The 26601-nt window shown below is 46.0% G+C and overlaps 1 protein-coding gene and 3 long non-coding RNA genes across 7 annotated transcripts; 3 read left to right on the top strand and 1 right to left on the bottom strand.

Moving 5' to 3' along the window:
- Positions 1-479: 479 nt before the first annotated feature.
- On the bottom strand, positions 480-26599 carry LOC101076499 (kalirin-like). Of its 2 annotated transcripts, none has more exons than XM_029840383.1 (57): positions 26321-26599; positions 21908-21982; positions 21718-21832; positions 21451-21643; positions 21017-21240; positions 20619-20940; positions 20421-20543; positions 20099-20290; positions 19863-19994; positions 19646-19780; positions 19474-19566; positions 19261-19383; positions 18950-19066; positions 18750-18824; positions 18546-18668; positions 18358-18410; positions 17576-17723; positions 17327-17502; positions 17148-17245; positions 15790-15953; positions 15584-15703; positions 15416-15495; positions 15105-15243; positions 14903-15037; positions 14565-14727; positions 14348-14463; positions 14142-14264; positions 13887-14069; positions 13675-13799; positions 13539-13605; positions 13306-13415; positions 13082-13151; positions 12899-12988; positions 12692-12784; positions 12252-12363; positions 11943-12133; positions 11544-11645; positions 11302-11456; positions 10881-10983; positions 9118-9279; positions 8680-8887; positions 7197-7244; positions 6998-7101; positions 6780-6908; positions 6246-6356; positions 5985-6055; positions 5851-5917; positions 5682-5785; positions 5523-5592; positions 5332-5418; positions 5154-5246; positions 5034-5084; positions 4400-4477; positions 4130-4315; positions 3874-4045; positions 3594-3739; positions 480-3512 (listed from the first exon to the last, which is right to left on the bottom strand). In XM_029840383.1, the coding sequence occupies exons 1-57, from the start codon at positions 26373-26375 to the stop codon at positions 3327-3329; spliced, it is 7086 nt and encodes a 2361-aa protein (XP_029696243.1). In that variant the 5' UTR covers positions 26376-26599; the 3' UTR covers positions 480-3326. The 2 variants fall into 2 exon arrangements, with proteins under 2 accessions (XP_029696243.1, XP_029696242.1); XM_029840382.1 differs by having other exon boundaries at positions 6246-6359; positions 26321-26598.
- On the top strand, positions 7027-13423 carry LOC115250695 (uncharacterized). 3 transcript variants are annotated; one of them, XR_003889267.1, is made up of 5 exons: positions 7027-7164; positions 9141-9295; positions 12678-12805; positions 13069-13189; positions 13292-13423. It is a non-coding gene; the product is annotated as an uncharacterized lncRNA (long non-coding RNA). The 3 variants fall into 3 exon arrangements; XR_003889268.1 differs by lacking the exons at positions 12678-12805; positions 13069-13189; positions 13292-13423 and adding exons at positions 9672-9731; positions 9858-10661; XR_003889269.1 differs by lacking the exons at positions 12678-12805; positions 13069-13189; positions 13292-13423 and adding an exon at positions 9858-10661.
- LOC115250696 (uncharacterized) lies at positions 18939-19635 on the top strand. Its single transcript, XR_003889270.1, has 3 exons — positions 18939-19057; positions 19254-19398; positions 19504-19635. It is a non-coding gene; the product is annotated as an uncharacterized lncRNA (long non-coding RNA).
- On the top strand, positions 19761-20815 carry LOC115250697 (uncharacterized). The gene is made up of 3 exons (XR_003889271.1): positions 19761-19858; positions 20082-20258; positions 20689-20815. It is a non-coding gene; the product is annotated as an uncharacterized lncRNA (long non-coding RNA).
- Positions 26600-26601: the final 2 nt, after the last annotated feature.

The raw sequence follows: 26601 nt of genomic DNA, 5'->3' as shown, positions 1-26601 counted from the left end.
AATTTAAAGGGGGCACTGGAGGAAACCTTGGACTCTTATCAGATAAAAAAGCTGCTGTCGGGACACCTGCCTTTATCTAAATTATTGACAATTCTATCCATGACACATTTGGCTGTATTGTATATTGTATTATTTAACTTTGGCTCACTTAAATGCAGTCTCTTGGTCCACATCTGCATTTGTTATGTTTACAAAAGGCATTAAAAAAAGATTTTCAGGAGAAAACTTTGAAAATGAAATTGGGGGAAATTTTGCTGATGTCTTTAACTTGAGTGAGATATGAGAAACTTTGACCTCCAGGCTCGGATTTATCTTTTGTTGTCTAATTGGTTAAATTGGTTTATTGTTTTACAGCTCGCAGTTCAACGCTGATTTGTGACCTGCTGCAAATTAAAAACACATTTAAATGAAACTTTACATCCCCGAAATGACATCGAGTGAAATCTGTTTGTACATGAACTAAGTAGAGTCCCACACGCTTTTGGATGAAAAATGAAGTTTATTACAAACAACGACAGAGAGCTGTTAGCAGTCACTTAGCAGCTGTTAGTTCTGTACAAATAACACTGTTTGATCGTTTATTGAGTCGGCCAATTGGCGACGAGGCTAGGTCTCAAACAGCACCCTACGCCCTTTGTAGTACACCATTTTCCACCCTAAACCTCCTACAGTACATGAGGTGCCGATTTAAAACTTCGTAGCGCACTGCATTTTATGCTACACCCTGCATAGCATCTAATAGCCAACAAAGGCCCTTCGTTTTGTGCTATTCTTCACTCTAAAACCATAGTGCGTCATGTTTGAGTACAAATGTATCTGAGAACATTTACTCCTCCATAGTGCACTACCTTCCACCCTAAACTCTTCATCATGCACTCCTTCCCGTGCACTGTCTGGCACACTTTTGAGTACACTTGATCCTATCCTATATCATTCTGTGCACTCCGAGTTGACTAATTGCAATGTTGAGATCATTTTCTGTAGATGTTTTGACCCTAATAGAAGTTACATTTCTTAATGTACTACACTTTTTGCATTCCCAATCACAACATTGACATAGACAATAATAATGTTCCACGCATGAACAGGGAACAAGGTAGCGTCCTGTTTTTTTTAGTCATTCACCAGACTCATGCTGTGTTCATGTCATGTGGGAATTTAGACCAGTTGCTTTGAATCCAGAGTGGGCTGTATTAAAAATACTGTTTGGTCTCGATTTCTTTTTTTTTTTTAAGAAAGAAACATATCAAAGCTTTTAATTGTACAATAGACCTTGTGTGAAGTTTACTGAACACTCCTAACAGTCAGGAAATTTTATCTCCCACATTACATGAATGAAGCATTACATAACCTTGCAACCCACGCTGGTCACGTCACCGTTTGATAATCCAAAAATGTGTTTCTATAAAACAGGGTTTAAATTAAATAAATGATTATTATTTGGATAATAATTGTGAGGCTTTGCATGTGCTGCTTGTTAAATTCAAATAGTTTGGGGCAGGGCCATGTGAGTGAAAAAGAATAAATGCACTGGGACTCACACCTTAAATTACAAATACTGTAAAAAGTAATTTCTCCCATGTTACGATGCGACCAGTTAGCATGAGTCAAGTAAAAATAAGACCACAATTAAATGCATAAGCAGTGTGTGTCACCTTTAAACCCAAACTGGAATCTGTCTGACACTCTAAAAACAAAGTTATTTTCATTTAGCGCAAAAAGTCTTCTTTTAAGTCTGACCTGATGCAAACTTCCTCATATAAAATAACATGTTTGTTTTTACAGTGTATGTGGTGTCTGAAACAATTAGATTTAAAATAATAATAAAAAAAAAAAAAAACTCTTGTTATTTCTGTCTGTACGACCAACATTATAGTGCACGTAAAGTCCGCCCAATGCTGTAGCACACCTGACAGGCTGTAGCTCCTTAAGGACTGGGGTGTTGTCTGAGAATGGCACCAGAGAAACAGAGAGACGGACAGAGAGGTAGAGAGAGAAAGAGAGACAGAGGTAGAGAGAGAGAGAGAGAGAGAGAGAGGAGGAGAGACATCGAGAGAGTGTTGGAGAGACAGTCACAGTTGAGTCCGACCGTTCGGACAGAGAGAACAGCTGTTAGTGGAGGTTGGGTCTATGTACAGGAACGAGAAATGCATATTCAGAATCTCGGAGCTGGCCAGAGCTGAACCCCGCCAGGGAGGGACGGTGGGGGGGGGGGGGGCAGGAGGCGGAGGCAGCAGGAACTCTGGTTCATTATTTTAAGACCCCGCCCCCAAAAACTAACAAACGAATGCAAAAGAGCCGGTGTCCCCGTAAACACATGGCAACGCTACATTGGGACACCACCTAACTGTCCATGGAAAAACCACACACTCACGGGACGCAGTCACAAACACTCACACACACGCTCTCTCTCTGACACACTTACAAACATTAATATGACAAACACTTTCTCTCTTTTTTCTATTGAGGTGAAAAACAGACTCTATTATTATCATCATAATCACCATAATTATTCTTCATCCTAACGGTGGTGTGTGTGTATGTGTGTGTCCTCAGTCTGATTTTGTACACAATATTAACAAGATGGCGTGCAGAGCGTTCAGTTCTGATGAGCTGATATGTCACTTTCCCCAGGAACCTTTCTTAAAGGTGTTTTTTAAATTGTCTGTGGTAGCTAGGCGACCGCTGCTTCCCAGAATTCCAGTCTGTCGTTACCAGTGATGAGGCGGTTCCCCCCTACAGGGAACAGTTGTCCGTGGTTGTGATTGGATGTTCGGGGCAGTTAACTGTTCGCTGAAGCTGACGGTATTGTTTTTGGTGGAGTGTTGAAGCACCAGGAAGGTTCAGGAGGCAATTAACAGTACCTGCTGCTGTGTGTGTGTGTGTGTGTGTGGCTATTCAGGGCCTAAAGTAGGGACAACTAGTGTTTTCAGGACAAACCAGAACCATTTTCTTGTCCTTGGGACATCATTGGTCAATGACACCTGTCTTGTATTTTGCCATCGCAACCGATAGGGGGCAGCAGGACAGACGAAGCTGATGTGGGTCGTCCTTACGAATTGCATAATCTAATCAAGTAAAATGATATTAAAGATTAAATAAATTATTCACATTCTCTGTCCTTTGCTGCAGTAATGTCCTGAATTTTCATTGTGTGGCCCAAATATATTTCAAACAGATGTCGAGCGTTTCCAGTCCACACGGAGGATGAAGCGTAATCCTAAAGGAATTTCCCGGCATGCTTTTGGCCCTGTTAGCCTGTGGTGTTGTCAGTCCACGTGTGTTTGTAAACCAGACTGTAACCCTGCTGTCACTGTTTTTATGTGTCAGTGCGTTTTGAGAACGCTGCGTGGTACCCAGCCCTCAGCGGCTGGCGAGTCGCTGTTGGCAGGCCTGTAGACCAAGCTCTGACCCTGCTGGTTGGATGCCAGGATCTGGACCTTCTCCCCGTGGAACACGGAGATCTCATCCTCCCGCACCGCCACAAAGTCCTGCAGCACCAGCACCAGCTCCTGAAACAGCGCATGTTGCAAAAGCCCTCAAAAAAAAAAACACAATCGTAAAGTCGCTCATTTGCCAACTTGAAGATGAACCTGATCGTCCTGCTCGCTGTCTGGAGGAGGCTGAGGGGCGTGGCCGTTGGGCGTGGGTGGGGCCGACGGAGGTCGCCCTGATGATAGAGGGCGGGTAACACTGATGCTGCCCTCCTTCCTCTGGTACTCGATAGGAGACTGAAGAGCTGGGGACACCAACGTTTGAAGATTTTTGTCAGATTTACTAAAATATGAAGGCGCTATTGCTTCACAGATGGAAACCAGGAGGGATTCAAATTTAAGATGCTTTGATTCACAGGAGCTGGAATAAAGTCCAAACCTGACAAGAAGTTGTTTTGGGCATCTAGCAGGATGGCGATGGTGTCGACCCAGGTCATCTTGATGCTGGCTGAGGACGCCTGCAGCGTGAAGCGTTCGGCCGAGCCGCGAGACCACAGCACGAACTTACAGGGATCACCGTCTATGCTGTCTTGCATCGCCAGGTAACTCACCTGACACAGGTAAATCACACAATTACTCCTTTTAAAAAGCAAGATAATCCTGAATGGCCGTAAACTGGTGCTCATCAGGCCAACCTTGATGCTGTTCTTAAACTGGTATCCAGGGTTATTGGAGCCTTTGCGCAGCAGTTCGCTGAAAATGACAATCTGTTCGAACAGGAAGACCCTGCGCTCTTTACTTCGAGACAGGACGCCTCCGTCCTGCTCCCAAACACAGAAGGTCTCCTGCTGAAGCAGCTTTCCCTGAGACGTCAATTTTCCCTGGAACACAGGCGCAAAGACGGTCAGGGACTGTGTTTTTTCATTGATGCTATTTTTAATCCTAACTTTAAACCTGTGACACACCTCATATCCCTGCAGGCGTCCCAGGTTCATCATGTCGTTGCAGCGTTTTGGCACCAGTGACATCAGCTCCAGAGCTTTCTGTGCACACAAACACACACACATGCGTGACATACGTTGACGGTTTGTTCCCAAGGTGATGATTCACTATTCTGCTAATGCTGACATCACCATCACCAGATATGCTGCCCACTGAAGACACCGATTCGAGATAAAGTCTTCCTCTTTGGGTTGTACATGCACGCCATACGCTATATATAAAAGATAGAGGTAGTGTTCTGGTCTGAAATTTGAAGCCCATGCAAAAGTAACTGGGGGCTGGCTCCAAAAGAGCTCTGGGTTCAATATTCTCCCATTCATTTAAAATAAGGAAATACTCTTCAACTCATAACATTGTCAACAGCGAAATCCTAAAATATGATCTGGTGGTCCATCTGAAATTATTTTCATAATCAATGAGAAAAGGATCCTTTATAACTATTTGATTGACATGCGTGACGTACACTGAAGCCAATCTTAGGCCCGCCCCCTTACTCTTCCTTGGGTGACATTACAAAGGGTCACCACTTGGTCCAGGCTGAGGTCCAGGGGCTCAAGAGCACCCCCAGATGCCATAGGAAGGTAGCCCGACACTCACCTCAATCTCTTCATAGTCCAGTCCTGCTTTCGATGTGTACTTTAGAAAATCCTAAAGAAAAAGAAAAAAAATGAATAATGTGGACGTATGTGGACGTGAGGTCGTACGAGGTTAGCTCACCTTTAGCAGCAGCTGGTATTTGGTGATTCTCTGGATGGGTTTGATCAGATAATCACTGACTGACATCCTGCAGCTGATTTCACGCTGGATTTCCTGCAAAGTCATCAACCCTCAGGTTCAGATTGGTACTAATAAATAAACGAATAAGTCACTTTAGCAACAAATTGTGCTCCAGTACCTCGAAGAACTTCTCATACTCGATGACGAGGAACTCTGACCTTGGCTTGTTCTGGCAGTAAACTATGTACATGTGAAGGCGGCGCTCCTGCAAAAAATGCATAAAATATACATTTATTATCTATTCAAGAGTTTTTGTCCACCTTGGTACACTCACTTTGATTTAGAATTCACTGTTACTGATAAACTCACGTGTCTTATAAAGAGGTCTGCCAACAGGTCATGGTTTTGTACACAACGCTCCAACTCTACGAGGAAAAAACTGGGGAAAAAGCACAGGTAGAGTCAGTGTGAGAACAAATGTGTTGGTGTGTGTGTGTGTGTGTGCGTGTGTGTGTGAGGGAGACGGACTCGCGGTGCCAGTCGTATATCTGTTGGATGTTGCCAAAAACGATCTTGTCCTTCCCTCTCATGTCTTCTGGAATTCCTCTGACTTCCAGCCTGGACATGAAGCCCTGAGCGGGAGACATTAAATCAGCTTCGTGAAAGACCTCACACGATCCAGCAGAGTCAGACCCACCTCCACTATCACACCCAGGTCCTTCACGTAATCTTTCTCTGATTGGATCATCTCGTTGACCACAAACCTGCAGAGATCAAAATTAGCTTGAAATGTTTCAATTTTGGCTTGACCTCACTATCTGATAGTCTTACATGCGTCCCCTTAGTGCTTTATTTCGCTGTTCGCTGTCAGACTCGTTGGAGCCCTGGTCTGAGTCCAGAGCCTGAATAAAACAAAACAACGCTGATCCAATCTCAAATTGAATGATGTCGTTTAAAGGAGGCAAAGACGAGTCCAAATGTGTCTAAGTGCTCTAATTGTCTTGTGTGGCTACAGAGCGATAAAAATATTCCTCTAAAATCCCCCTAATTTCACACCTCCGTCTTGATTTGACCCCATTTCCTGCTCTTTACCTCAGGGTTGTTGGGGTCTTTGATGATCTGCATGGGTGGAGGCAGAGGCGTGTGACTTTCTTCTTCAGGCTCTTCCTCTCCTCCACTCTGCCCAGATTCCTCCTTCCTCAGCTTCTGCAGAGATAAAAATACAATTATTCCATCTTTTTAAAACAACACTTTATCATGATGTTGTGTGTGTTTACAGTCACCGTCTGGGGACCGTGCACACTTGGCACAAAAGGAAACATTTGATTTAGATTAAGTTCGGCAAGGTTTCGGATAAATAATGGGAAGTCAGGAGAAAATCTGCACGTGAAGCCTTCAAATGTGTAACGTCTGTAGCTGTGTCCCATTTGAGGGGCTTTGAGACTTGTAAGACTGCTTCATCTCAGCAGGGTGGCAAAACTGTCCCATTTTCAAAGACTCCTTCAAATGCAAATGTACTCTTCCTTTAGTTTGGAATCCATCTGCAGTAGTCCCACTGCTCATCATGCGGCGGCACTCATTGAATGTTGCATTTAGGTGTACAGCACGCTTGCATTTTTGTACCACCTGCGCATTGCCAGTGAGGGGTGTAGTCAGCTCAGATCTGTTGTCCCGTCTCCGGGTTCTGATTGGAGGTTTCTTCTGTCCATCAGCTTTTCCTTGACTGAGCCTCCTGACAGGACTGGTCAACCAGCGCTGCAACAAACATCGATACAATTCCAGTAAAGCTGAGTTTGTCACTGACATATTTCTCATCTATCAGCCCTAGTTCTGTCAGTGATCACCTTCAAGGTGTTTCCAGTTCCTGAGACGCTGCGTTTCTGCCCTGGAGAACCAACAGCACCCCCTGGCGGCGCCCCTACTCCATAAACTGTTGGCGATGTTGCACCTGAAGAAATATGGCGGGTGTAATCAGAATCGAAACGTATTTTGGTGGCTCTACTTGGAAAAGGTGAGTTGATTCAATGATGACACTTGTCTCACTTTGAGTGGTTTGATTCTGGAGCCCTTCAATACTGTACACACCAGAATCTGCAGAAACACAATCACACAACACTCAGAGCTGGTAAATCTGTTTTTCAAATCCATAAAACACAACAGTGCTGAACAATATTCATCTCACAGTGGTAGAGAACCAAAAGAGACTTGACAAGATTTCACACATGAGCTCATCACAGCCACAGAACAAGTTAAAGTGAGAAGAAAGGACACTTCCCTTCAGTACTACAAAGCACGAAGAGACAAAAAAAAAGCTCCTGACTTTTGTTTGAACTATACTAAACAATGAAAACCTGCATTTCCTGTTGGACCAAAACAAACTTCCAACTTACAAAACATAGCTAAGAACGATCAACGTTAACCCACTGTCCTGCCACTCATTAACCAAATATATTTCCATTTTTCTCCCCGTCTCTCCAACCCACCTTGCTCGTCCTCTCCCTCTCTCACAATCCACTGCTGAATGGCAAAACAAGCCCAGCATGCACCTCTGCCACGCTGCATCCTTCAAGATCAATCCATTCAGGAAAATAGGTCAAAAATCAGACGACAAAAAAAACAACAACCTAGAGAGGTTTTTTCACTCCACCAGACTGAGTGAAGTGAGAGACTTCAGAGGTCAAAGGAGGTAGGTTGGAGTGGGCGGGACACACCTAAATGTGGGTGTGGTTACAATTTACGTGGGAAATAAATCATTTATTAAATAACTAAGTTGTCCTTCAAAGAACAGCTGGGAACAGGAGGAGAAGGAAAAGCTTTTAAATAAAAGCAACAGTGACCCAGAGGCAACTCTGTTATTTTTAAACTGCAGCTTATTGTTTAACGTCAGGGAAGAAGACACAGCAGGGGGCCGGGAAGTTCAGACAAAGATTCCTGTTGAGTCTGAAACTCTTTCAGGTCAATGTTCAATGTTTAGTCTTACATTTGAACTCTGTGTGTGTGTGTGTGTGTGTGTGTGTGTGTGTGTGTGTGTGTGTGTGTGTGTATGTGTGTGTTAGAGACAGAAAGAGAGAAATCTTGTCAAACAACATTTCAGATTTATCGCTGCTGAACCACATTCCCTCTCCGTCAGAGTTGTGGCGTCGGCCTTAAGCAGCAGCGCAGCCACACAAATGTAACACACAATGACTTTTTTATGACATGAACACAGAGGGACCCGAGCGAGCAAACAACCGGCCTGAGAAACTTGGGTTTAAATGTTGAGCCAGCGCAGGGTGACAGAAAGGAAGTGGGGGTGTCTCACATATTCTATAGGTTGAGGATGTTTAGGGTTTCCCATGTTTGAAGTGGAAGTGGCAAGAAAAACAAGGGGAGTGTTGGATGAAAAACAAGCAAAATAATATTAAATCTGGCTGCAGCGGTCTATAAGTGGTGCACCACACTGCTGCCACGTGTGTAGCCTGGTAATGCTGTTAATGACTGATTAGTGACCCCCCCATGATTGACAAACAGGGCCCAGAAAACTCACCCCTCCCTGTGCTCAGAGTCGAGGAGGAGTTGGAGCTATTGGAGGAAGAGGTGGTGGTGATGGTGGAGGAGGAGTTGGAGGAAGAGGCGGTGGTTGTGCACGTGGAGGACGTGGTGGAGGAGGCGGTGGAAGCCGGGATGAGCCCCTCCATGTCGGCTGCACTGTGGGAGTGTGACAGACAGAGGGCGCTCATCGGCAGCAAACCCTCCTGCAGGGAAAATAGATTAGAATTTGGTAATTTCCTCTCTGTTGACATAGCAACCAGTTAATAATTATTGACTATGATGCTATTGGACCCCAAAATGAAGTTCCTTCAAGAAATTTGGAATAAATGTGCTGAATAAATCACCATGTGCTTTGTCACGCATTATCATCAAGGCCTTTTTAAAGCTGTGTTTGCCGCATCCCATTACACCTGAGGGCATGACCTTCTCTTACCTGCTGGGGCGTTTGATCTGTAGTTCTGGCCAAACACCACCCGGGTCGCTCGGCTGAACGCTCCACCAGCTCGACCGTCTGACCGCAGCGAACGCTGAGCTCTCCCGGTCCCCCGGAGGAAAAGTCCAGCAACACCACCACTAACTCACAGCCTCCCGACAGCTGCAGACATGTGCAGGTAAGAGCGTTAGTTCTCCAAGCTAAAGTTGGACCACTTGGCTGTGGTAGAGTCGGGGTGTGCTGCTCCCAGAGGGGTGTGTGCTGCAGTGCCATGACCTCACAGCTGCAGATGGACGGGTGTGTGCTTGAAGGTTTGAGGAGGGAAATAAAAGTCAAATGTGGCTTTTCTCTGGGGTCTGGGACTGTACTATGAGTACTGGTTAATTCATTTTCCAACATTTTTGAATATCAGAACATCAGTACTGACAGAGTTTCGTCTGAAAAAGCAATGTTGAATTATCCGATTTCTGATCATGTTCAGGCTCTTAAATAGGAACAGACTATCAAATTACAGATGACTCGATATTCTGCAGCATGTTCATTTTCAATTTTAGCTCTTCAGCAGAAGACCAGTGACACACCAGAGGCCTAGAAACATACATGCACAGTGACATGTATGTTCTCCTGGCTAATCACTGCAGACCTTTCTGGCAGCTGATGGGCCAGGCAACATTAGGAGAGCATCATGTGATCTTATATACTAATGTCGCTAATGATGTTCTGCCTGTCTGTTTATGTAGTTAAAATCCAGCAGAATGGGTCCAACTGGGAAAGACACAAGCGCGCACACAGACGGAACAACAGGGTGTTCCCAGACCAAATCCAATGCAGATGTAGCCAGATGCTGTCCAGCAGCACTTGTGCACACAGAGGTTAAAAACGCGCCCGTCCTGTCAGGGTGTACACAGTGTATTTTTCACTCTGTCTGCTGTTACTCTCCTGTTTAATATTTATGCTTTAAAATGTTGAATGAAAAGTGTCCTGGAACTGAGCTACTGTAATTCTCCCGACTCATGTGAAGCAACAGGACGTCCATTCTGATGGACACCCATTTAGGAGGAGGAACAACTGCACCTGAATGGTGTCAGATACCAAAGACAGCAAAGCCAGAATAACAAAATATTCCTGCTCACCCTGGGCTGGAATACAGACGAGGTTAAAACAATGGCAGCTGATACTAAATTGGATGACAGAAAGCATAAAATGCCTCTGCGGACCTTGACAATATAGAGGAACATAACTGATGCTCAGACGGGAGCCAAACCACACTTTCATACGATACTAATGCTAAAAAACAAACAGTCTGGAACAAAGAGTGTCTGGAGGGAATTTCCTCCTCTACCGTAGCTTATTCAGCAAATGGGAGCAAAGATTTATGTTTTTTCTAATTAGTGAGGCTTCTCTCCAGCTCTCTGACGATGGCTCATTATGAAACTTCACATTAATTCAAGTCCATCATTCCATCACAGCTGTTAAAGTACGCTCCCAACTGGCATCGCTGCTAAATCACTATCTATCAACATCTGTCAAAGTTTCCATTTGAACCATCAGAAGCACATCAGCCAAACACAAACATACCTGATGATGAGAGCAGAAAACCAGCGAAAGTTTCAAGAAGGAAGGAGCGATGGAAACTCCCTCGTATATCCCACAGAAAACACACACAGCCAGCAGTGGCCAGTGATGAGGTCATGACGGACGACACACCCCTCTGGATAAACACTGCGTCTATGTGTGTGTGTGTGTGTGTGTGTGTGTTTTACCTTGTCACTGTCCGCTGTGTTTTGCGATGTTCGTGAGGCTATGGAGACGGTGTCGGGTTGACTGCTGGCATCACCCAGACTGTCGGCGTCCTCGCTGGTCTCCCTGAGAAGCGGAGAGAAACGCTGAGTTTTCAGTTTCTGCAGCCAAACATTCACAACATTAAAAGTGTGTCACGCGAACCACGTGACTAAAAATACCTCCTGTGAACATGAATGGGCTTCTTTCACTATTTACAAATGAGGAACCAGGTAAAGAGATAAGGTAAAAAAAGAGGACAGAATGTACTTGAGGTGCACTTAAACTAGTCATGACCTTTGGTGGACAATGGTCAAAGGTCATATGCCAGTTTCCCTTTGAAGCACTGACCCAGTAATTTACTGGGAGGCATCTAACAAGGCTTTGTTCACCGTTTCTGCTGACCTGCGGCTGATGCTGCGCTGCCGCCCCAGTGTGGGGTTTGGCGTCTTGGGCAGAGGGATGGGCTCCCTGAGTGCACCCCGCAGGTGGCCCCGCCTCTCCTGAATCACCTGGCGAATGCTGCGGACCCACTCCTGCTTCAGCTCCAACGATGACGCCTTTGCAAAGGGGCGGGGGGGGTGTGATTTAGCCTATTAGCATGATGGATTCAAAGGCGGGAAAATCCCGCTGCTGAGGGCACAAACCTTCAAGACGGTCTTGTTGTCAGATGTTGGCGTTCGTCCAACCCAGAGGGCAAATTTACAGGGATCCCCCTCGATGTGCTCTGTTACACCGAGCTCTGAAGTCTGATAGTCCCAGAGAGAAACGTGGAGGCAAAGATGTCTCAGTAACAGAAGGTCACTGTTTTCATACTTTAAAAGGGTGATGAGGGTGATCTTCATAACTGTTCGTTCGTTGATACTATGAGACTATAAACCACATCAAGGAATGTTTGGATGAGAACATTTACCATAAGTTCTCTCTATGTCTCTCTCTTTGTGCAGCAACATTTATTTTTGCGAACATGGTATCAGGAAAGTTTTGCGGTGACTGCACTTTTACTGTGGAATTTTTAGATATTTGAATTTCTGAGCTAGCGTTACCCTCAGGCGACTCTTGTACAGGTATTTTGTTCGTCCCGACGAGTCTTTGATCTCTTTGCTGAAGATGAGCGACAGCTCAAACAGAAAGAGGTGTCGATCCCGACCCTTCCTGATCAGCGACTTTGGCTCCCAAACCAGGAAAGAGTCCTGGAGCAGGAGCTCCCCCTGCACCTCTAGACCCTCCTCCAGACCTGAACCAGGACAGTGAGATCTTTTTCAGCAGCTTCTTCAATGTCTAGAAACATCTCAGGCTTATTTTTAGTGGGATTTCTCATCCTCGTGTCGACCTTTTCTGTGTAACTTTGTTACCTTCCAGCATGCTAACGTGCATAGCATCATTAGCTCGCTTTGGGACGCTCAGCATCACATCCAGGCCTTCTTTGATTTCACCTTTGCCCTCCTCACAACATGCCAGCAACTCCTGCAAATTCCCCCAAAATTCTGTTAATTTATTTATATATTTGTTGATATATTATATAGTTTCTATGTTTGTTTCTGACAGTTGAAACGCAGCGTGTCATTTAGTAAATTATGCTAATTTTCATGCACAAAGTGGTGTTTGCAATCAAATCTTGCTGGTGATCAGAAAGCATTTCAAACCAGAGAATCCTCAGAAAGCTGGAACACAAATGATCTTTTAAACATTTATCATTTGGCTCAAACTCTCTGAGCTTCCACATCATGTGTTCAGACTTTCTTTGTGGGTCATAACTTGTTTTTCCTTAATATTAACAGTGTTTTCCAGTTACCTTGAGCAGCAGCTGGTATTTGGTGATCCGCTGAACTGGCTTGATGAGGGCAGAGGAGATGGAGTTGGCCAGGCCGTGTCTCCTCTGGACTTCCTGCATACACGTCACACACAAGTGGGTTAAAAACAATCACAAACTGCTTCTTGTGTGTTTTGTTTATCTCTATGACAGATGAGTTATTAATACAAGTAGATTTCTAATTTCCACCTCAAAGAATCCGACGCCGTGCTGCTGGATCAATAAACTGGAGTCTGGTTTGTTCCTGCAGTACGTTACGTACATGTGAAACTTATCAGCCTGATGTGGAGGGGAAGAAAGAATGGACTGTTTTAACTGAGAAAAACAGTAATTGTGCTTCTGTGTCATTTGTAAAAAAGATATGCTGGTTACCCAGGTAACAAAACAGTGACCAACGTCTTCAGGGAGTTGTTCGTAGTTTTCGAGTTCCTTCAGGAAGATGCTGGTAAAGAGAACAGATGACTGCGTTCATCCACACAGGTCAGTAGGGTAGAATTTAAGGACTCATTATTGTATCAGGTCTGGCACACTTCTTAGTTTTACAGTGAATTTATTTATTTCCTCATGTGTATTTTAACACAGCCCAGAGTTTGTACCTGTTGTGAAACTCATAGATGTCCTGAATGTTTCCAAACACAACGTCGTCCTTGTTGGCGAGACCAGCAGGGACGTCCTCTGAGCCACTCGTCATTTCCCACAGGTAAGTCTGCACCAAAAAGCATCACTTTGTTACCGTACGACGCTGTTTTAATCCGAAGGTTGTGCTTTAGGCAGCTAGGCCAGCAGAGGGCAGCGGTTGTTGTTTTTGTTGAACTGCGTTGCGATGTACCTCGATGCACTCTTGCAGGTCTCTGACGTAGACCCGTTCTGTTTGAAGGAGCTCCGCCATGATGTACCTGAGAACACGCACAGACACACGTGAGCAGTGTCATCATCAGCATTAGCGTCAGCACTTTGCTACTCACTCTTTCTTGCGAGCGGATCGCCTCTTCTCGTCACTGACTTGATGACTGGGGTCGGACAGGTTCACCTCGGGATCGGAGTCAGACAGACTGTTGGGGATCAGCTCCAGCTCTAAGTCCTTATTATCCTGACGGTGCAACACACAACAGCTTTGTAAAAGATGAATCAAATCAAAGCTGCTGTTTTTTTGGCCGTGCTGTTTGGGTCCACGTACCTGTGAGCACCCTCCCAGCTCCGCCTCCAGCTGATGGCGGTATTGTCCCATCCTGACCGTGAATTCCCGGTATCTTTTATCCACTGTGGAAACGCAGCGTCGGAGTTCAACGCGGTGGGCGTGGCCTTTCGCCAGCATGCTCTCGGCCAGTTGGATCAAGAGGTGAACCTTCTCCTGGGTGTGCTGAGGAGCAGAGGGTCAGCTGAGCGATGCACCACAAAATGCTACTATGACCGTATTTCTTTCTCTTCTCACCTTTGCAGACACACAGAACTCTCTGTGTTGGTTCAGCAGCTCTTGCGTCTCAGCCACCGTTGCCCCTGGCGATGTGTGAGTGGACAGGTAGTGCTCGCCTGACTGCTGCAGCCAGTCCAAAGCCTGAAACGGGATAGCATTGTAACCACATTTGCCACCAAAACTCATTTTCAAACATGTCAAATGTTGGTAGGCGGGGCCATGACCTGTTGGGCGTGACTCTGAAACATCAGGTACTGTTGGCACTGGTCCAGTCGACGCTTCTTCAAAGTCCAGAAATGAAGCACTCTGTTTTCCCTCTGGAGCAGTTCACTGAGGATCCCTGCACACACAGACACACACCCAGTTAATCCCAATTAGCCTTGGAGTGCCTCAAGGTTCTAACCTGGCCCCACTGGAGTTGTTCTGCTTGTGTTTGTTCACCTTTGACCTGTTGCTCCGGTACTCTTGAATGTCCGGTGACCTCGGTGACCCCAGTGACTCCAGAGACAGTGACGCTGTGCCCTGAGATGTTCGCCATGGTGACGCTGTTGCGATGGATGTACTTAAGGAAGACTTCAGCATTTCGTCTGGCCAGAGTGCAAGCCTTAAAATATAAAGGTGACTTTACCATGAAGCTCAAAGATTAGTTTTAATCTATATTCAATTTCTTTGTGGCTTCGTCTTTAAAATGGTATGAAAAAAACCATCAACATGGTTGCAAACTCCCAAGTTTACAGTCCGGAAACGACAAATGGGAGCGGTTGTTCCAGGGTTTTCACCTTCAAGAAAGCCTCTTTTTGCTCCATGTGTTTGCTGATCAGAGGCATGAGGTGTTCTGGTTGTCTCTCCCCACCTCCACACCAGTCCTCCTCCCTGCGGTACTCCTGCTCCAGGCTCTCCAGGACCCCACACACCTGGAGAGACAGACATGTTGGTACACAAGCAAACAGGTTGGCTGGCAGACAGAGGGACGGGTGATACCTGCTGCGATGTCCTGTAGAATGCTGCTGATGCGTTGACCAGTTTGAGTCTATCTTCAATCCTCAGCATGAGCGTCTGCCAGTGTAGCGCCACCGTCTGGGCACAAGACCTCACTGCATCTGGGTCATAGTGACCTGATCTGAGGGTTCAAGAAAGTTACTCATTAAAAATTCTCTCTGCGTAGGTCTAAAATTTGGACCAGTTTGTTTTGTGGATCGATTTTGTTGCCATTTTAAATGGTCTTTGGTCCAGAGCTGGAGAGTCCAGCCTGACCCAGTGCTCAGTACAAATCGATGCAGACAATAACTGACCTGACCAGCAGCTCTGCTCTCTGCTGCAGAGCCAGAGCCACCTGATGGGTTCTCTGCAGGGAGTCGGCATGAAGCAGAGACTGAAAATAATGGCGGAAACTGGTTATTTCAATTCATGTCTTTGCGTTGGTCCCACCACCAAAAGTGCATGTCTGTGTGTGCATCAACCTCTATGGCCTGTTGGAGGCGCTCGTGTTCCCGCTGCAGCTGCTCAGCCTCAGACAGACAGCTGGAGTTCAGCATGCAGGACGACAGCATGACCTCACCTTCGGAGATCCAGCCCAGCACCTGAGTTACACCCACACAGGCAGACAGGTGTTCAGTCACGTTTCTGCTCGTGTGTGTATGGGTGTGCGTGTTTGTGTGAGAGTTACCTGTTTGACCTGGCTTTGCAGGTGTCTCAGCTGCAGGTTCTGTTCCAGCAGTGTGTGTGTGTGATCTGCAATCTGCTGCAGCTCCTTCTGTTTGTCCTGGAGGAGGCGCTGCAGCTCCTCCACTTGTGCAGACAGCCCCCCCTCTGCCTCCGACAGCGCGATACCTGACCCGCACACAAACCACGTTACACCCTCAGACTGAGGACTTCTGCGTCAAGGTCCTCAGAAGAACAGAGATACAAACGTGTTTTATATCTCACCCCTGCGTGTGTCTGAGCGCATGGATGCCTTTGCGTGTGTATCTCTATGGCAAATTCAATACACTGGTTTCCATGGGGACCAGCTGTGTGCTTCAGAGAGCAGTTTCCATGACAACCCTTTTCCCCCTCCCCCCATTATCCTCTCTGCCCCTCTTCCCCCTAATATCATCAGTGTGCTCCTGAACTGGTCAGACTGATGCTCGGCCGGAGCACAGAAATGCTGACGACTTTGCTTCTGTTTCATTCTCTTCTCCTTGATTCTGCTCCACTGTGTTTTACTCTGTTTTGACAGAAGTGAAGCAACAATAATTCATGTCGAGCTGAATTTTTAACTGCAGATTGTTCTGTTTTCTCCCACTTTCTGTGATTGATGCCCTTGAACTATCTCATTGGAATCTGGGGGAAAGCCCTGACTCACCAGCTGGAACCCCAAATTTAATAGATTAAATCTTAATGGCATAAAACATTAGAAACCTTTAAATGTAATGTTTAATATGTGTTCTCTAAAAGCTCACTGGGGTACTTTCAGAGACTTGTCAATGTTCTCACGAATCACCATCCAAAGAAGGAACAGTGATGGAACATAAAGTGATGATTTTGTGATTCACTCAGGTGTCTCATCTTAACATCTGCAGGTTCTCAGCAATCAATGAGACCAGGTAACCAAGGTCATGTCAACTGTACAAGTGACCCACCAACCAAAGTTTGTAAACCAGGCCCATTTTGCATGGTTCTCTGACAAACTTTGCTTTTTCTCAGAAAACAGTTTGAAATGCTGGACCGCTCTGATTATTTATCAAACATCACAACAGTTTTAGTCAGATTTTTTTTGAAAAAAATACTTCATTTCAAAGAAAAATTAATTAGATGCAAGTCAAAAACCATTGGTATCGGCTGTGTTATTTCCTGCGGTGTCCCACAGGGCTCCATTCTAGCTCCAGTTCTTTTATTTCTGTATAACCTATCAGTGTTTTCCATGATTTAAAAACATTGCATATTTCTCCATCAATATGCAGATGCGGAATTCTACACATCAGGAAGTATGTTTAAAAAATAGTTATGTTGTTAATGAAACCTGAATTGTAACAATGATTTTACCTGATGCCTGGACCTCGGTAATGTACTGCTGAAGGTCATGACCTTGTTGAATGACCTCATAGATCATATTGTTCATAGCCAGCCTTCTCTCCATGTGTCTGCATATAAAGTGCTCTGTCAGTCACGGTTGTTGTCGTGGCGCTGGTAATGTCAGTTTATTGTTAACGATGCCAACTAACCTGTGAATGCGCTGCTGTGCAAGCGTGAGCACCTCAGGGCTCGCCTCGATTAGCCGCGACTGTGACAATGCTAGCTTGTCCTGGTTTGTATCTGCTAATCTTGGGGATCCCAGCTTTTCTGTGTCCTGGGACTGTTTCTGGAGGTCCTGCTTCCAGGCATCCATTTCCCCGGTTACCTTTAAAACAAGATGGAAGTAGTGAATAGAGCTTTGAGTCAAAAGAAAACCGATTTTAAAAAAAAAATAGCACCTCCAGCGTGCACTGGTGCAGGATGCGGAGTTGCAGGTAAACATCCAGTCGGATCTTCCTCTGGTGGAAAAGTTCCTCCAGCTGAACATGAGACTCTTCCAGCTGCTGGAGCACTGACTCCACATGGACGACTGAGCTCCCCTGGGGCCTGGATAAAAGGAAACTAAAATTGTTGAAGATGAAGCTAAAAATAAACACAGCAAGGAGGACTTCATCAAGAAAAAACAAAAGGAGCCAGCATGCATGTGTCAGGTAAACAACGTGGGAGACAAATGCACTCGCAAGAGAAGATCTAATACCTAAAATATTTCACCAATTCCACACAGACTCCTGACCTACACTGGGCAATGGAAAAAATGCACCAACGCACAATTATGCAAACAAATTATATAATTCATCATATTCACCCCCTACTGATAAACACCAACTCCACACACCTTCACCACTGACCGGTCCCATGGAGCTCCCAAACATAACACAACACAACAAACCATCTCACAAAACTCATGTATGTCATTAGAAACCTACAAAGCAAGGAAACAAACATGCCTAAACATTTTCTATGTCACCATTGTATACATTTTAACTTCTGGCAGCAGATAGAGTTCAGTCTTTTTCTCCTACTTATTTGTAAAATAAACATTTAAATGCAGCAATTTGCAATGATTAATTTGAATACAGAAATGAAGGCTTTTTTTTTTTTTCTTTTTCAGTGCCATCATCCTTGATTGATCAAGCTGCCCTGGTGAATAAATCAAACACGCCCACTCTGCATGTTGTACCTGAGTTGCAGGATGAGGTCTTCTCCTTCCCGGATGACACTCATCGCAGCTTCCTGTGGGTCAGTGTTACAAGGAGTGTTAGTGGGAGGGTTAGAGGCGGCGGGGGGGTGGGGTCAGAGGTGAGGATGGTGTTAGATTGTTACCACTGGGGCTAGAATGCAGGACAGAGGTCAAAGGTCAGCAGGTACCTGTGTGTTTGACTGCTGCTGCTGTTGCTGGCTGATCAGAGTCTGCAGAGCCTCCACAGAATCCGGAGAGATGCAGAGATCTGCGGAAAGCTGCTTCTGGAGGCCTTCCATCCATACTGACAACTGAAGGAGAGGCAAAATATCCTTACTGTCATACTACAGATACTCAGCATAACACGCTATACTTCTCTGGTATGCTATTACCTCCTTGGTGTGTGTGTAGAAGGACACAGCGAGGTCCAGCAGAAGCTTCCTCTGCTCAACACGCTGGATGAAGGCCTTCAAACAAACAACAAAGTCTTACAAACGCAGTACATAGCCTGCAGCACAGGGATGAACCATTATTCAACAACAAATTCCTCAAAATTAAAAAAAAAACCTTGTTGACTTATTTTTTGTTGCACCTGCATGCGGAGCTCCAGGTCTCTTGCTGCCTGATAGATTTCCTCCTCTTCACATTCTCCGGACTGGGCCAGCTGATCTGCTGCTTCTAGAAGCTTCTCCGCATTTGTGTAAGTGTTCTGACACCCACACACACACACACACACACACACACACACATGTGCAGGGACCTCGTGTTAGATTTTCATCATGGTGAATCCAGATATTTCATAACTGCCACATTAATCAAGGCCTCATATCGCAGTACGATGTGCAGTGGAAGGAAACTACATCGCATTCACACCACCTCTAAATTGTTGATGCCAGATGTTACCTGAGCGACCTGCTGGAAGTCATCGTGGCGCTTCTGCAGCGCCCGTGCTCGGTGAAGAGTCTTGCCCACGCCACTGTGTTTGTTCAAGAAAACTTCCCCGTGCTGCTCGACCCAGTCCAGCACCTGTGGGACGGAGAGGTAGGGATAGACCAGGGTGTTCTTTTAAAGCGGTAGTAATAAGTGTGTATGGATGCATGGTTTTGGTTTTCATACCTGTCTAACATCCTGCTGAAACACACACAGCTGCAGACGCTGGTGGAGGCGGAGCTTACGGTGCTGCCACGCCCCCTCAACCTTGTGTTGACCCTGCACAAAAGGGAAAAGAAAACTTGACCCACTGCATCATCTGCCCGCCAACACTGAATTGGACTCTTGTGAGACGTACCTGCATGACCTGGTGAAGGACTCCCATGATGCCGTGGGTGGCGGTCGTGAAGTCTGGCTTGGCTGCCGAGCTGTTGGAATCTGTTGATGGACAAACCTGGAGCACATCCAATAAAACTTTACCACTCTCGCTGACCTGCAGACAAAAAGGTGGTCAGAAGACAAACAAGTCAACAACAACAACCACAACAACAGGGGCGTGGCCAACAGACAGGTACCTGTGTGTAGCTGGCAGCGATCTCCTCATTCAACTCTTGGTGTTTCTTCACAGCAGCTTCCAGCTCTGCTGTAGCCGATGGAAGTGAACCTTCAGAACATGCCTGAACCCAACCCTCCACTTTGACCAGGAACTGCCCAGTCACACAGACCGACACACAGGGGGAAAGACAGACAGGTTGGTTGAGCGAAGGCAAACTTGGTTGTTCATCATCTTGCAGATTGAAGAGCTGGTCACCTGCTCTGCCCCCTGGTGGAAGCCAGTGGCCATGGCGAGAGTGTTGCTACGCTCCTCCAGTGCCGAGGTTAAAGACTTCCAGTCTTCTTGTAGCCGCGATGACACCAGAGTAATCCGCTCTGCCCCGTAATGGCCGGCTTCTGCTAGCCTCGCTGCCACGGTAACAACACTGTCCACATTCACACTGCCATTCTGCGCATAAACACACATCCGTCACACAGGCTTTACACAAAAAGGACTCAACACGGTTCTGATTGCATTCAAGTTGCCAAATGTGTGAGATGTCCTCACGAGATGACTCGTACAGGTCCTAAAAACTGACCATGCAGTTGGCTGTGAAGTGCTGGTGTTGTGTCTGGAGGTCAAGGGCATGCTGGTGGTTCTGGCCGACCTCTGTCAGACTCTGGATGAACAGGTCTTTACTGTGCGCGATCCACTCTGACATCTGACACAAAATGAAAATTCCATCAGATTATCTTTTGCTAGCACAGAGGTGCATCTCTCGTTCCGACTGCCTCACCTTGGTCGCGTCCTGCTCGAACAAGTGTAGCTGCAGCGCTTGATCCAGATGTAGCTTCTTGTCGTTCCAGCTCTGTAGCAGGTGACTGCGAGCCGTTTGCAGCCGGTCCAGAAGAGACGAAACCTTTGGTGCCACGCTCTGGAAGTCCGCCCCACCTGACAACCAGCTCCCGTGACTGCCACCCCCGCCACCTTCAGCAGAGGCATCGCCGTGGGCGGGGCCGAGACGCATTCGCTGCAACAGGCTCCGCCCCTCGCGCTCAAGGGCGTCAACTGGTGCTGTGGCGATGGTGTTCCGAAGACGACCGTGCTCCTCGAGAAGCCTGTAACGGAACACAGATAATCTCACGGGTTTGGTCAGTAGTCTGGGCAGTTCTAGTTCTCGGGGACTCGACCCACTTGCGGGCCTCGTCGACATCTTGGGGCTCTGGTAAATGGTTCAACCCAGCCTCCAACTGATCCAGCTGGGCCAGCAGCTGCGATGCCGCGCCCAAGAACTCCTCCAGGCCCAGACGCAGCTCAGTCCACTCGACGTGATCATACTCCAAAGAGCCACCGAGGTCAGAGGTCAGTTGGGAGGGGTCAACAAGCCGGGACAGACCCTCCACAGACACCAGGCTGGTCTGCAAACGCACCAGAAGAGGTGAGGAACCGGTTCAACTGGATCTAGTTCATTTGCCAGCAGGAGCGGTGATTAATCACAGCAGTAATGAAACTTCATTTATCGTGATTACAAATCGACAAATACGAATGAGACTTCATTCAGCACTAACGGGACTTCAGGTGATGATTAGTCCCACCGCCTTGATTAGCTGCATGGCTACGACACTTACCTCAAAGCTGAGCTTGGCGCTCCCCAGGTTGGTCTTGTGTTTTTGCCAGAAGGTGTCTGGTTTGATGAGCAGCGCGGTGTTAATGTTGGAGGAGAACGACTCCTGCAGCGTCCGCAGCACCGGCTTCACACTCTCCCACTTGCTGCCCCGCATGTCGACCACCACAGTGAAGCCACGAGCTCGGACATCCTCACTGTGGGCGGGTCAGAGGAAGAACATGTGAGGAGATGAGGCGAGTGTACAAGTCATACGCCTCCAGGGACTCACCTGGGTATGGTCGACAGGTACGTGACCAATCGACTGAGGTCTTCCTGCTTTATTCGATCGTGATTGGTCCTGGCAGGGAAGGTCAGGATTGGTCCGCCACGTTTGTCCCTTCCACCTTGAAAACAAGTGAGTTAGATGAAGACCAAAGTGGACCGAAATGGTGAAAACAAGCGTGCAGCCTGCTTTTTACCTGAAACGAAGGCCACTTTCTCTCTGAGCACCGTCAGAACATCGACTGCTCGAACACATTCTGTTTTGCCAGAGCCTAAAACATCAGAAGCAGTGATTTTACAACAATGAGCAGCAAACATTGTACTTTATTTTGCCCCAATCATGGAGCAATTAGCAGTAGTAGCAAGATATCTAAGCAACAGTATACCTTTGTGAGCTGTCCTGCCTCATGAAAGAGGACAGCTGACCCAGTACTGTGTTTTAGATGCGAGCACTCTGCATATTTTCTCTTTTCTCTTCTTTAAGCTGACGGTTGGGGCATAAGCATGAACCTGACAGCACGCACACGCTCGTGTGTGTGTGATATGACAACACTGGGACCCTCTCAAGTTAAAAACAATGCTCTGCGGCCTGTCCGGAGGTCAGAGATGTCAGTCAATTCAAACGTTTCTTTGACAACAGAAGAGTCGACTGGCGTGGTAACAGTAGCGGCCAGCAGCGCTAAAATGTTAGCAATGCTAAAGTGGCTGAGTGTCTTTTAAGATCTTAACATAATTCGCTGAATTTTAAAAACATTTTAGGCTCCCTACTTTTTAACGAAACAAGGACAAGGACTAGCAAGTGTTTTTTTTCCCACCCACCCACCACATAAGGGCCAATGAGGCTTCTGAGACAGGCAGACAGACGTTTCAGTAGAAAAAGCTGACTCCTGCAGCTCAGCGTGTGTGTCGACACTGTGCTGCAGACAGATATACAAGCCTCCCATGTGTGTCAGATCATCCAGCACAGCGGGAAGAAGCTAATCCAGCACACAGACACAGAGATGTGCACACACACACACACATACACACACTGAGAGGGCATTAAACGTCTCACATTAGCAGCTCGGGCAGTGATAACCCTCCAAGAGGGAGACAACCTAAAACGGGAGCAGGATGAAAGAGAACACTCTATTTTTTCAGCTTCTTTGCAGTTTCCTGTTTCTCCAATTTAACTTCCTTCGAATTTGGTCCTGTCTGTCTCTTTTTTCGAACCCTGTTGTGATGGTTTAGACCCGGATTTGTCTGTTAAACCTAAAGTAATTGTTTGCCTTAAACTCAGTGGATTATCACAGCCTGCTGGCATTTACCCCATTTTAGAAGCTTGAGTGATGTGGAAGGACTCCAACCACAAATCGATAAATACACCAATCACAATCACATCCATTCTATATGTACAGAACCCACAATTGGTACCTAGTAGGACCATTGCTAGGACCTGCGACTGGATATTCTCGAAATCCCTAACAGAACACGCCAGACAAGCAGTCTTGTTGCAGTTCACCTTGACTGAATTGGACATAAAAACAAGATCTTATTCAGTGAATATTTTAGCTACATTTGAAAAGAAATAATGAAAAACTGACAATATTAGATTAACTGTGTTGTTGAAAGTGACTGCGATTACATCAGAAGTAGCTGTTTAGATTAACAAAGCTCTTCAGTGCAATGCAGAATCTTTTCTTGTACTCTTAAAATACATCTAGATGTGAATTTCTGAACCTTCAGACATGAATGTTGAACACCAACTGCTGCTATTTTTTAAGAAAATACATATTTTTCTCACTTGTTCTAGTAGTTAGCTTAAGTGATGTATGTTGTGTTTCCATTGTCAAAAACTGTTGTTTCACGTTTGGACATCACTGACGTATGTTAGCAAGCATGTTGGCGCGCTACTGTAGATGAAGAGCTGGACTAGAGAGGGGAAGTGACCCATGTTTCAAGGCTGGATTTTTATGCAAAATTATTGTAATTTTCTATTTATTGGCAGGCTTTAATGTGCCAGGCTGCATACGAATATGGAGAAACCCACCATGTTTAGCAAGATGGCAGTTCATATTTATCCCTCCTGTTCCAGATAGCATGAAGAGTGCATTTGGTGTGTTTTTTAAAGCTAAATCAAATGCTAATTTATACGTTAGATTCCGACATAAAACAAGTTAATGCATGTTTTTCACTGTCTAGTTTAGGAACCTCACAGCTTTTTGTTGGTTTTATGGTTCGGGCCAGATGATGGTTAAGTATTCATCGCCTGGAAGAATTTGCCAGAACCGCGACCTGTCTCTAATGGAAACCAATGCAGGAAGTGGGTCAGGACATCCGTAGCTTGACCGTTGCCACAACCGCACCACAGCCGCGTAACTGCTAAACACGTCAGGATTCAAAAAGGACATTTGTACCCATGATAAACTGATCGACTGGCTGACAATACACTTGAAACTAAGTCCAGCGCGTGCAACGACACCCAACTGAAGGCAACCAGGAGGCATGTTCAAAAACCCGAGTGATCCTCAATTGGATCGCTGTCAGGCCAGACCGGTCCTGATCTGACTGTCAATCAGAGGGACTCCAAACCTGCACTGGGATTTGGAGATGGGATTTCCAGTCAGATGAAGCTGTCATATACCAGCAAACCACACACACACACACACACACACACACACACACACACATACACACACACACACACACACACACACACACACACACACACACACACACACACACGGAGTCAGTTGAAGGACTAAAATAGCTGCAGAACAGAGCAGATGAAAAGCCTTCAGAGAAACTTGGCTGTCAGTCTGTCAGGACACATCACGCTGATGACGCAACCCAAAATAATGAATCCGTTTGGCCACGACGTCCTCTGACTGGCCAACATGTCAGCCCGTGATACATCAGAGCCGGGCAAATCGGATGACCTTTCGGTGAGAACGCACACTTTGGAATCGTGTAAGGGGACCTAATCAAGAGGAACAGGGAGTGGAATTTAATTATGTGAAAATTTGAGATGTTTCAGAATGAGACCCAGCCTTTACTGTCAATGTCTGTTACAGCCTCAAGATCAGGATCTTGTCATGATAATGAGATGAATCAGGATCAAAGTAAACATTGATGTTAAATAAAAGCAGTTTCAGAAAATGATGGCGTATTACAGAAGCTAGTTCAGAGTATAATGTAATTTATTTCCTAAACAACAATATCCAGCTGCCCGTTTACAATCAAATTCTTACGCTGATGTTTTCGTTGCCTCGAGCAGAACGTTTCTCATGTTGTCAGGTTGTGTGAAGTGTTCAGTCAATGTCCAGTTGTCACAATACACAACGTTTTTGAGGCTCTTCGTGGAAAACAATGTCCTCCCGTGAGGCCTCCACGAAGCCTCAAAGACAAAATTTTGACCTAAATGTGTCCAAAATATGATAAACGTACGTTTATGGAAAAGTTTGGCCCGAAAAACCTTTTACCAAGTTAATTATTACAAAACCAAACGGACAATATTTAGCATCATGTTATTGAGTCATTTCAGCATTTTCCACAACAAGTGAGCGAGCTCAGATATTCCTGCTTCTAAAATCCATACCCTCCATTATCAGCGATGTAACATCGCAAGAGGTTTCTTGTAAACTATCCTCAGACCTGAGTCTGCTTGTCTCATTTGCATCTTCAATCTTGTTTATTTTGGTTAAACTGATAACAGCTGCATCAAGGCAAGCACATGGTCACAGTCTTTTGTTGGTATTTTTGATTTTCGGTCCAAATTCTCACCATCATGGGAGAAAGCTGACAGCTCATTTGTGTGATTCAAGGGTGCAATGTTCTCCATGTAGTCGATTCTCACAAACTGACAACATAATAGCGTTTAAATGTATGGCTCATCTTGTAATGCTTTATTTGGCTCATTTGAGCGCCACATGCTGCTCTGATGCCAGAAAGGTGTGGCTCGCCAGTCACAGAGACACACAAACTTTCCTTCAGAGAGTGGAGGCCCCACTTTCAACAACTGACCTGTCTTGTTACTATGGTTACCTGCAGGTTAATGTATAATGGGCCAAAACAGGGCAAGAAACTGCAGTCAATGCAGACTGTGGATAATATCTCACAATATCTCATAATGATGAACTGAATGCAATAATTTCCTATTTTTTAAGTCAAGCTTATTTGCATAAAAATTCCAATCAAGTTTTCATTTTTATTATTAATTTCTTGAGTAAATCCTGAATATTCTGTTGGTATCAGTAACAGAACCCTTTTTTCTGCTGGAATGAATGGAGCAGCATCACGTGACCACAGTCTACCCACTTACATTAACTATAAGATACATTACAGCACGCGAGTCAAGAAAGCCTGCATGGCTTCCCACAATCCTCCTTGGTAGGACCCTCCACCCTGGTACACACTCACACACCTCACTGCTATTGGATGGAGTAATGGTGACACGCACACACTGCCTACACTTTCACTGAATACATGACTAATGTGTGTAGGCTACACACACACGCTCTCTGAGGCAATGGGCGGATGTGGAGGCATCATGGCGACAAACAGCTCCCAGTACCCACACACACACACACACACACACACACACACACACACACACACACACAGAGCTCTACCTGCTGACGCCAGGCCGTCCGGGCCCGCTTCTCCTCCTCCATCCACCGGATTCATCCTCTCTCCTCCTCCTCCTCCTCCTCCTCCCTCCTCCTCGAGCTCTCTCCCCCGTTAGGTACCGTCGGTCGCTCCGCTCCTCGTGCCTCTTCGCAGCCTACCCGTCCATCCCCGCGGCTTCACATGCGATCCGATCGGTCCAGGCCCCCGGGCTGATCGCGCCGTTGGACGGACGGTTGTGTTCGGACCAGTCGGTCACTGCTGCATCCTCCTCGGCACAGCCTCG

The sequence above is a fragment of the Takifugu rubripes genome, chromosome 8, assembly GCF_901000725.2.
Source record: "Takifugu rubripes chromosome 8, fTakRub1.2, whole genome shotgun sequence".
Classification (NCBI taxonomy): Eukaryota; Metazoa; Chordata; class Actinopteri; order Tetraodontiformes; family Tetraodontidae; genus Takifugu; species Takifugu rubripes.
The sequence above is the reverse complement of the archived record's forward strand: the minus strand, read 5'-3'. Positions and strand labels throughout refer to the sequence as shown.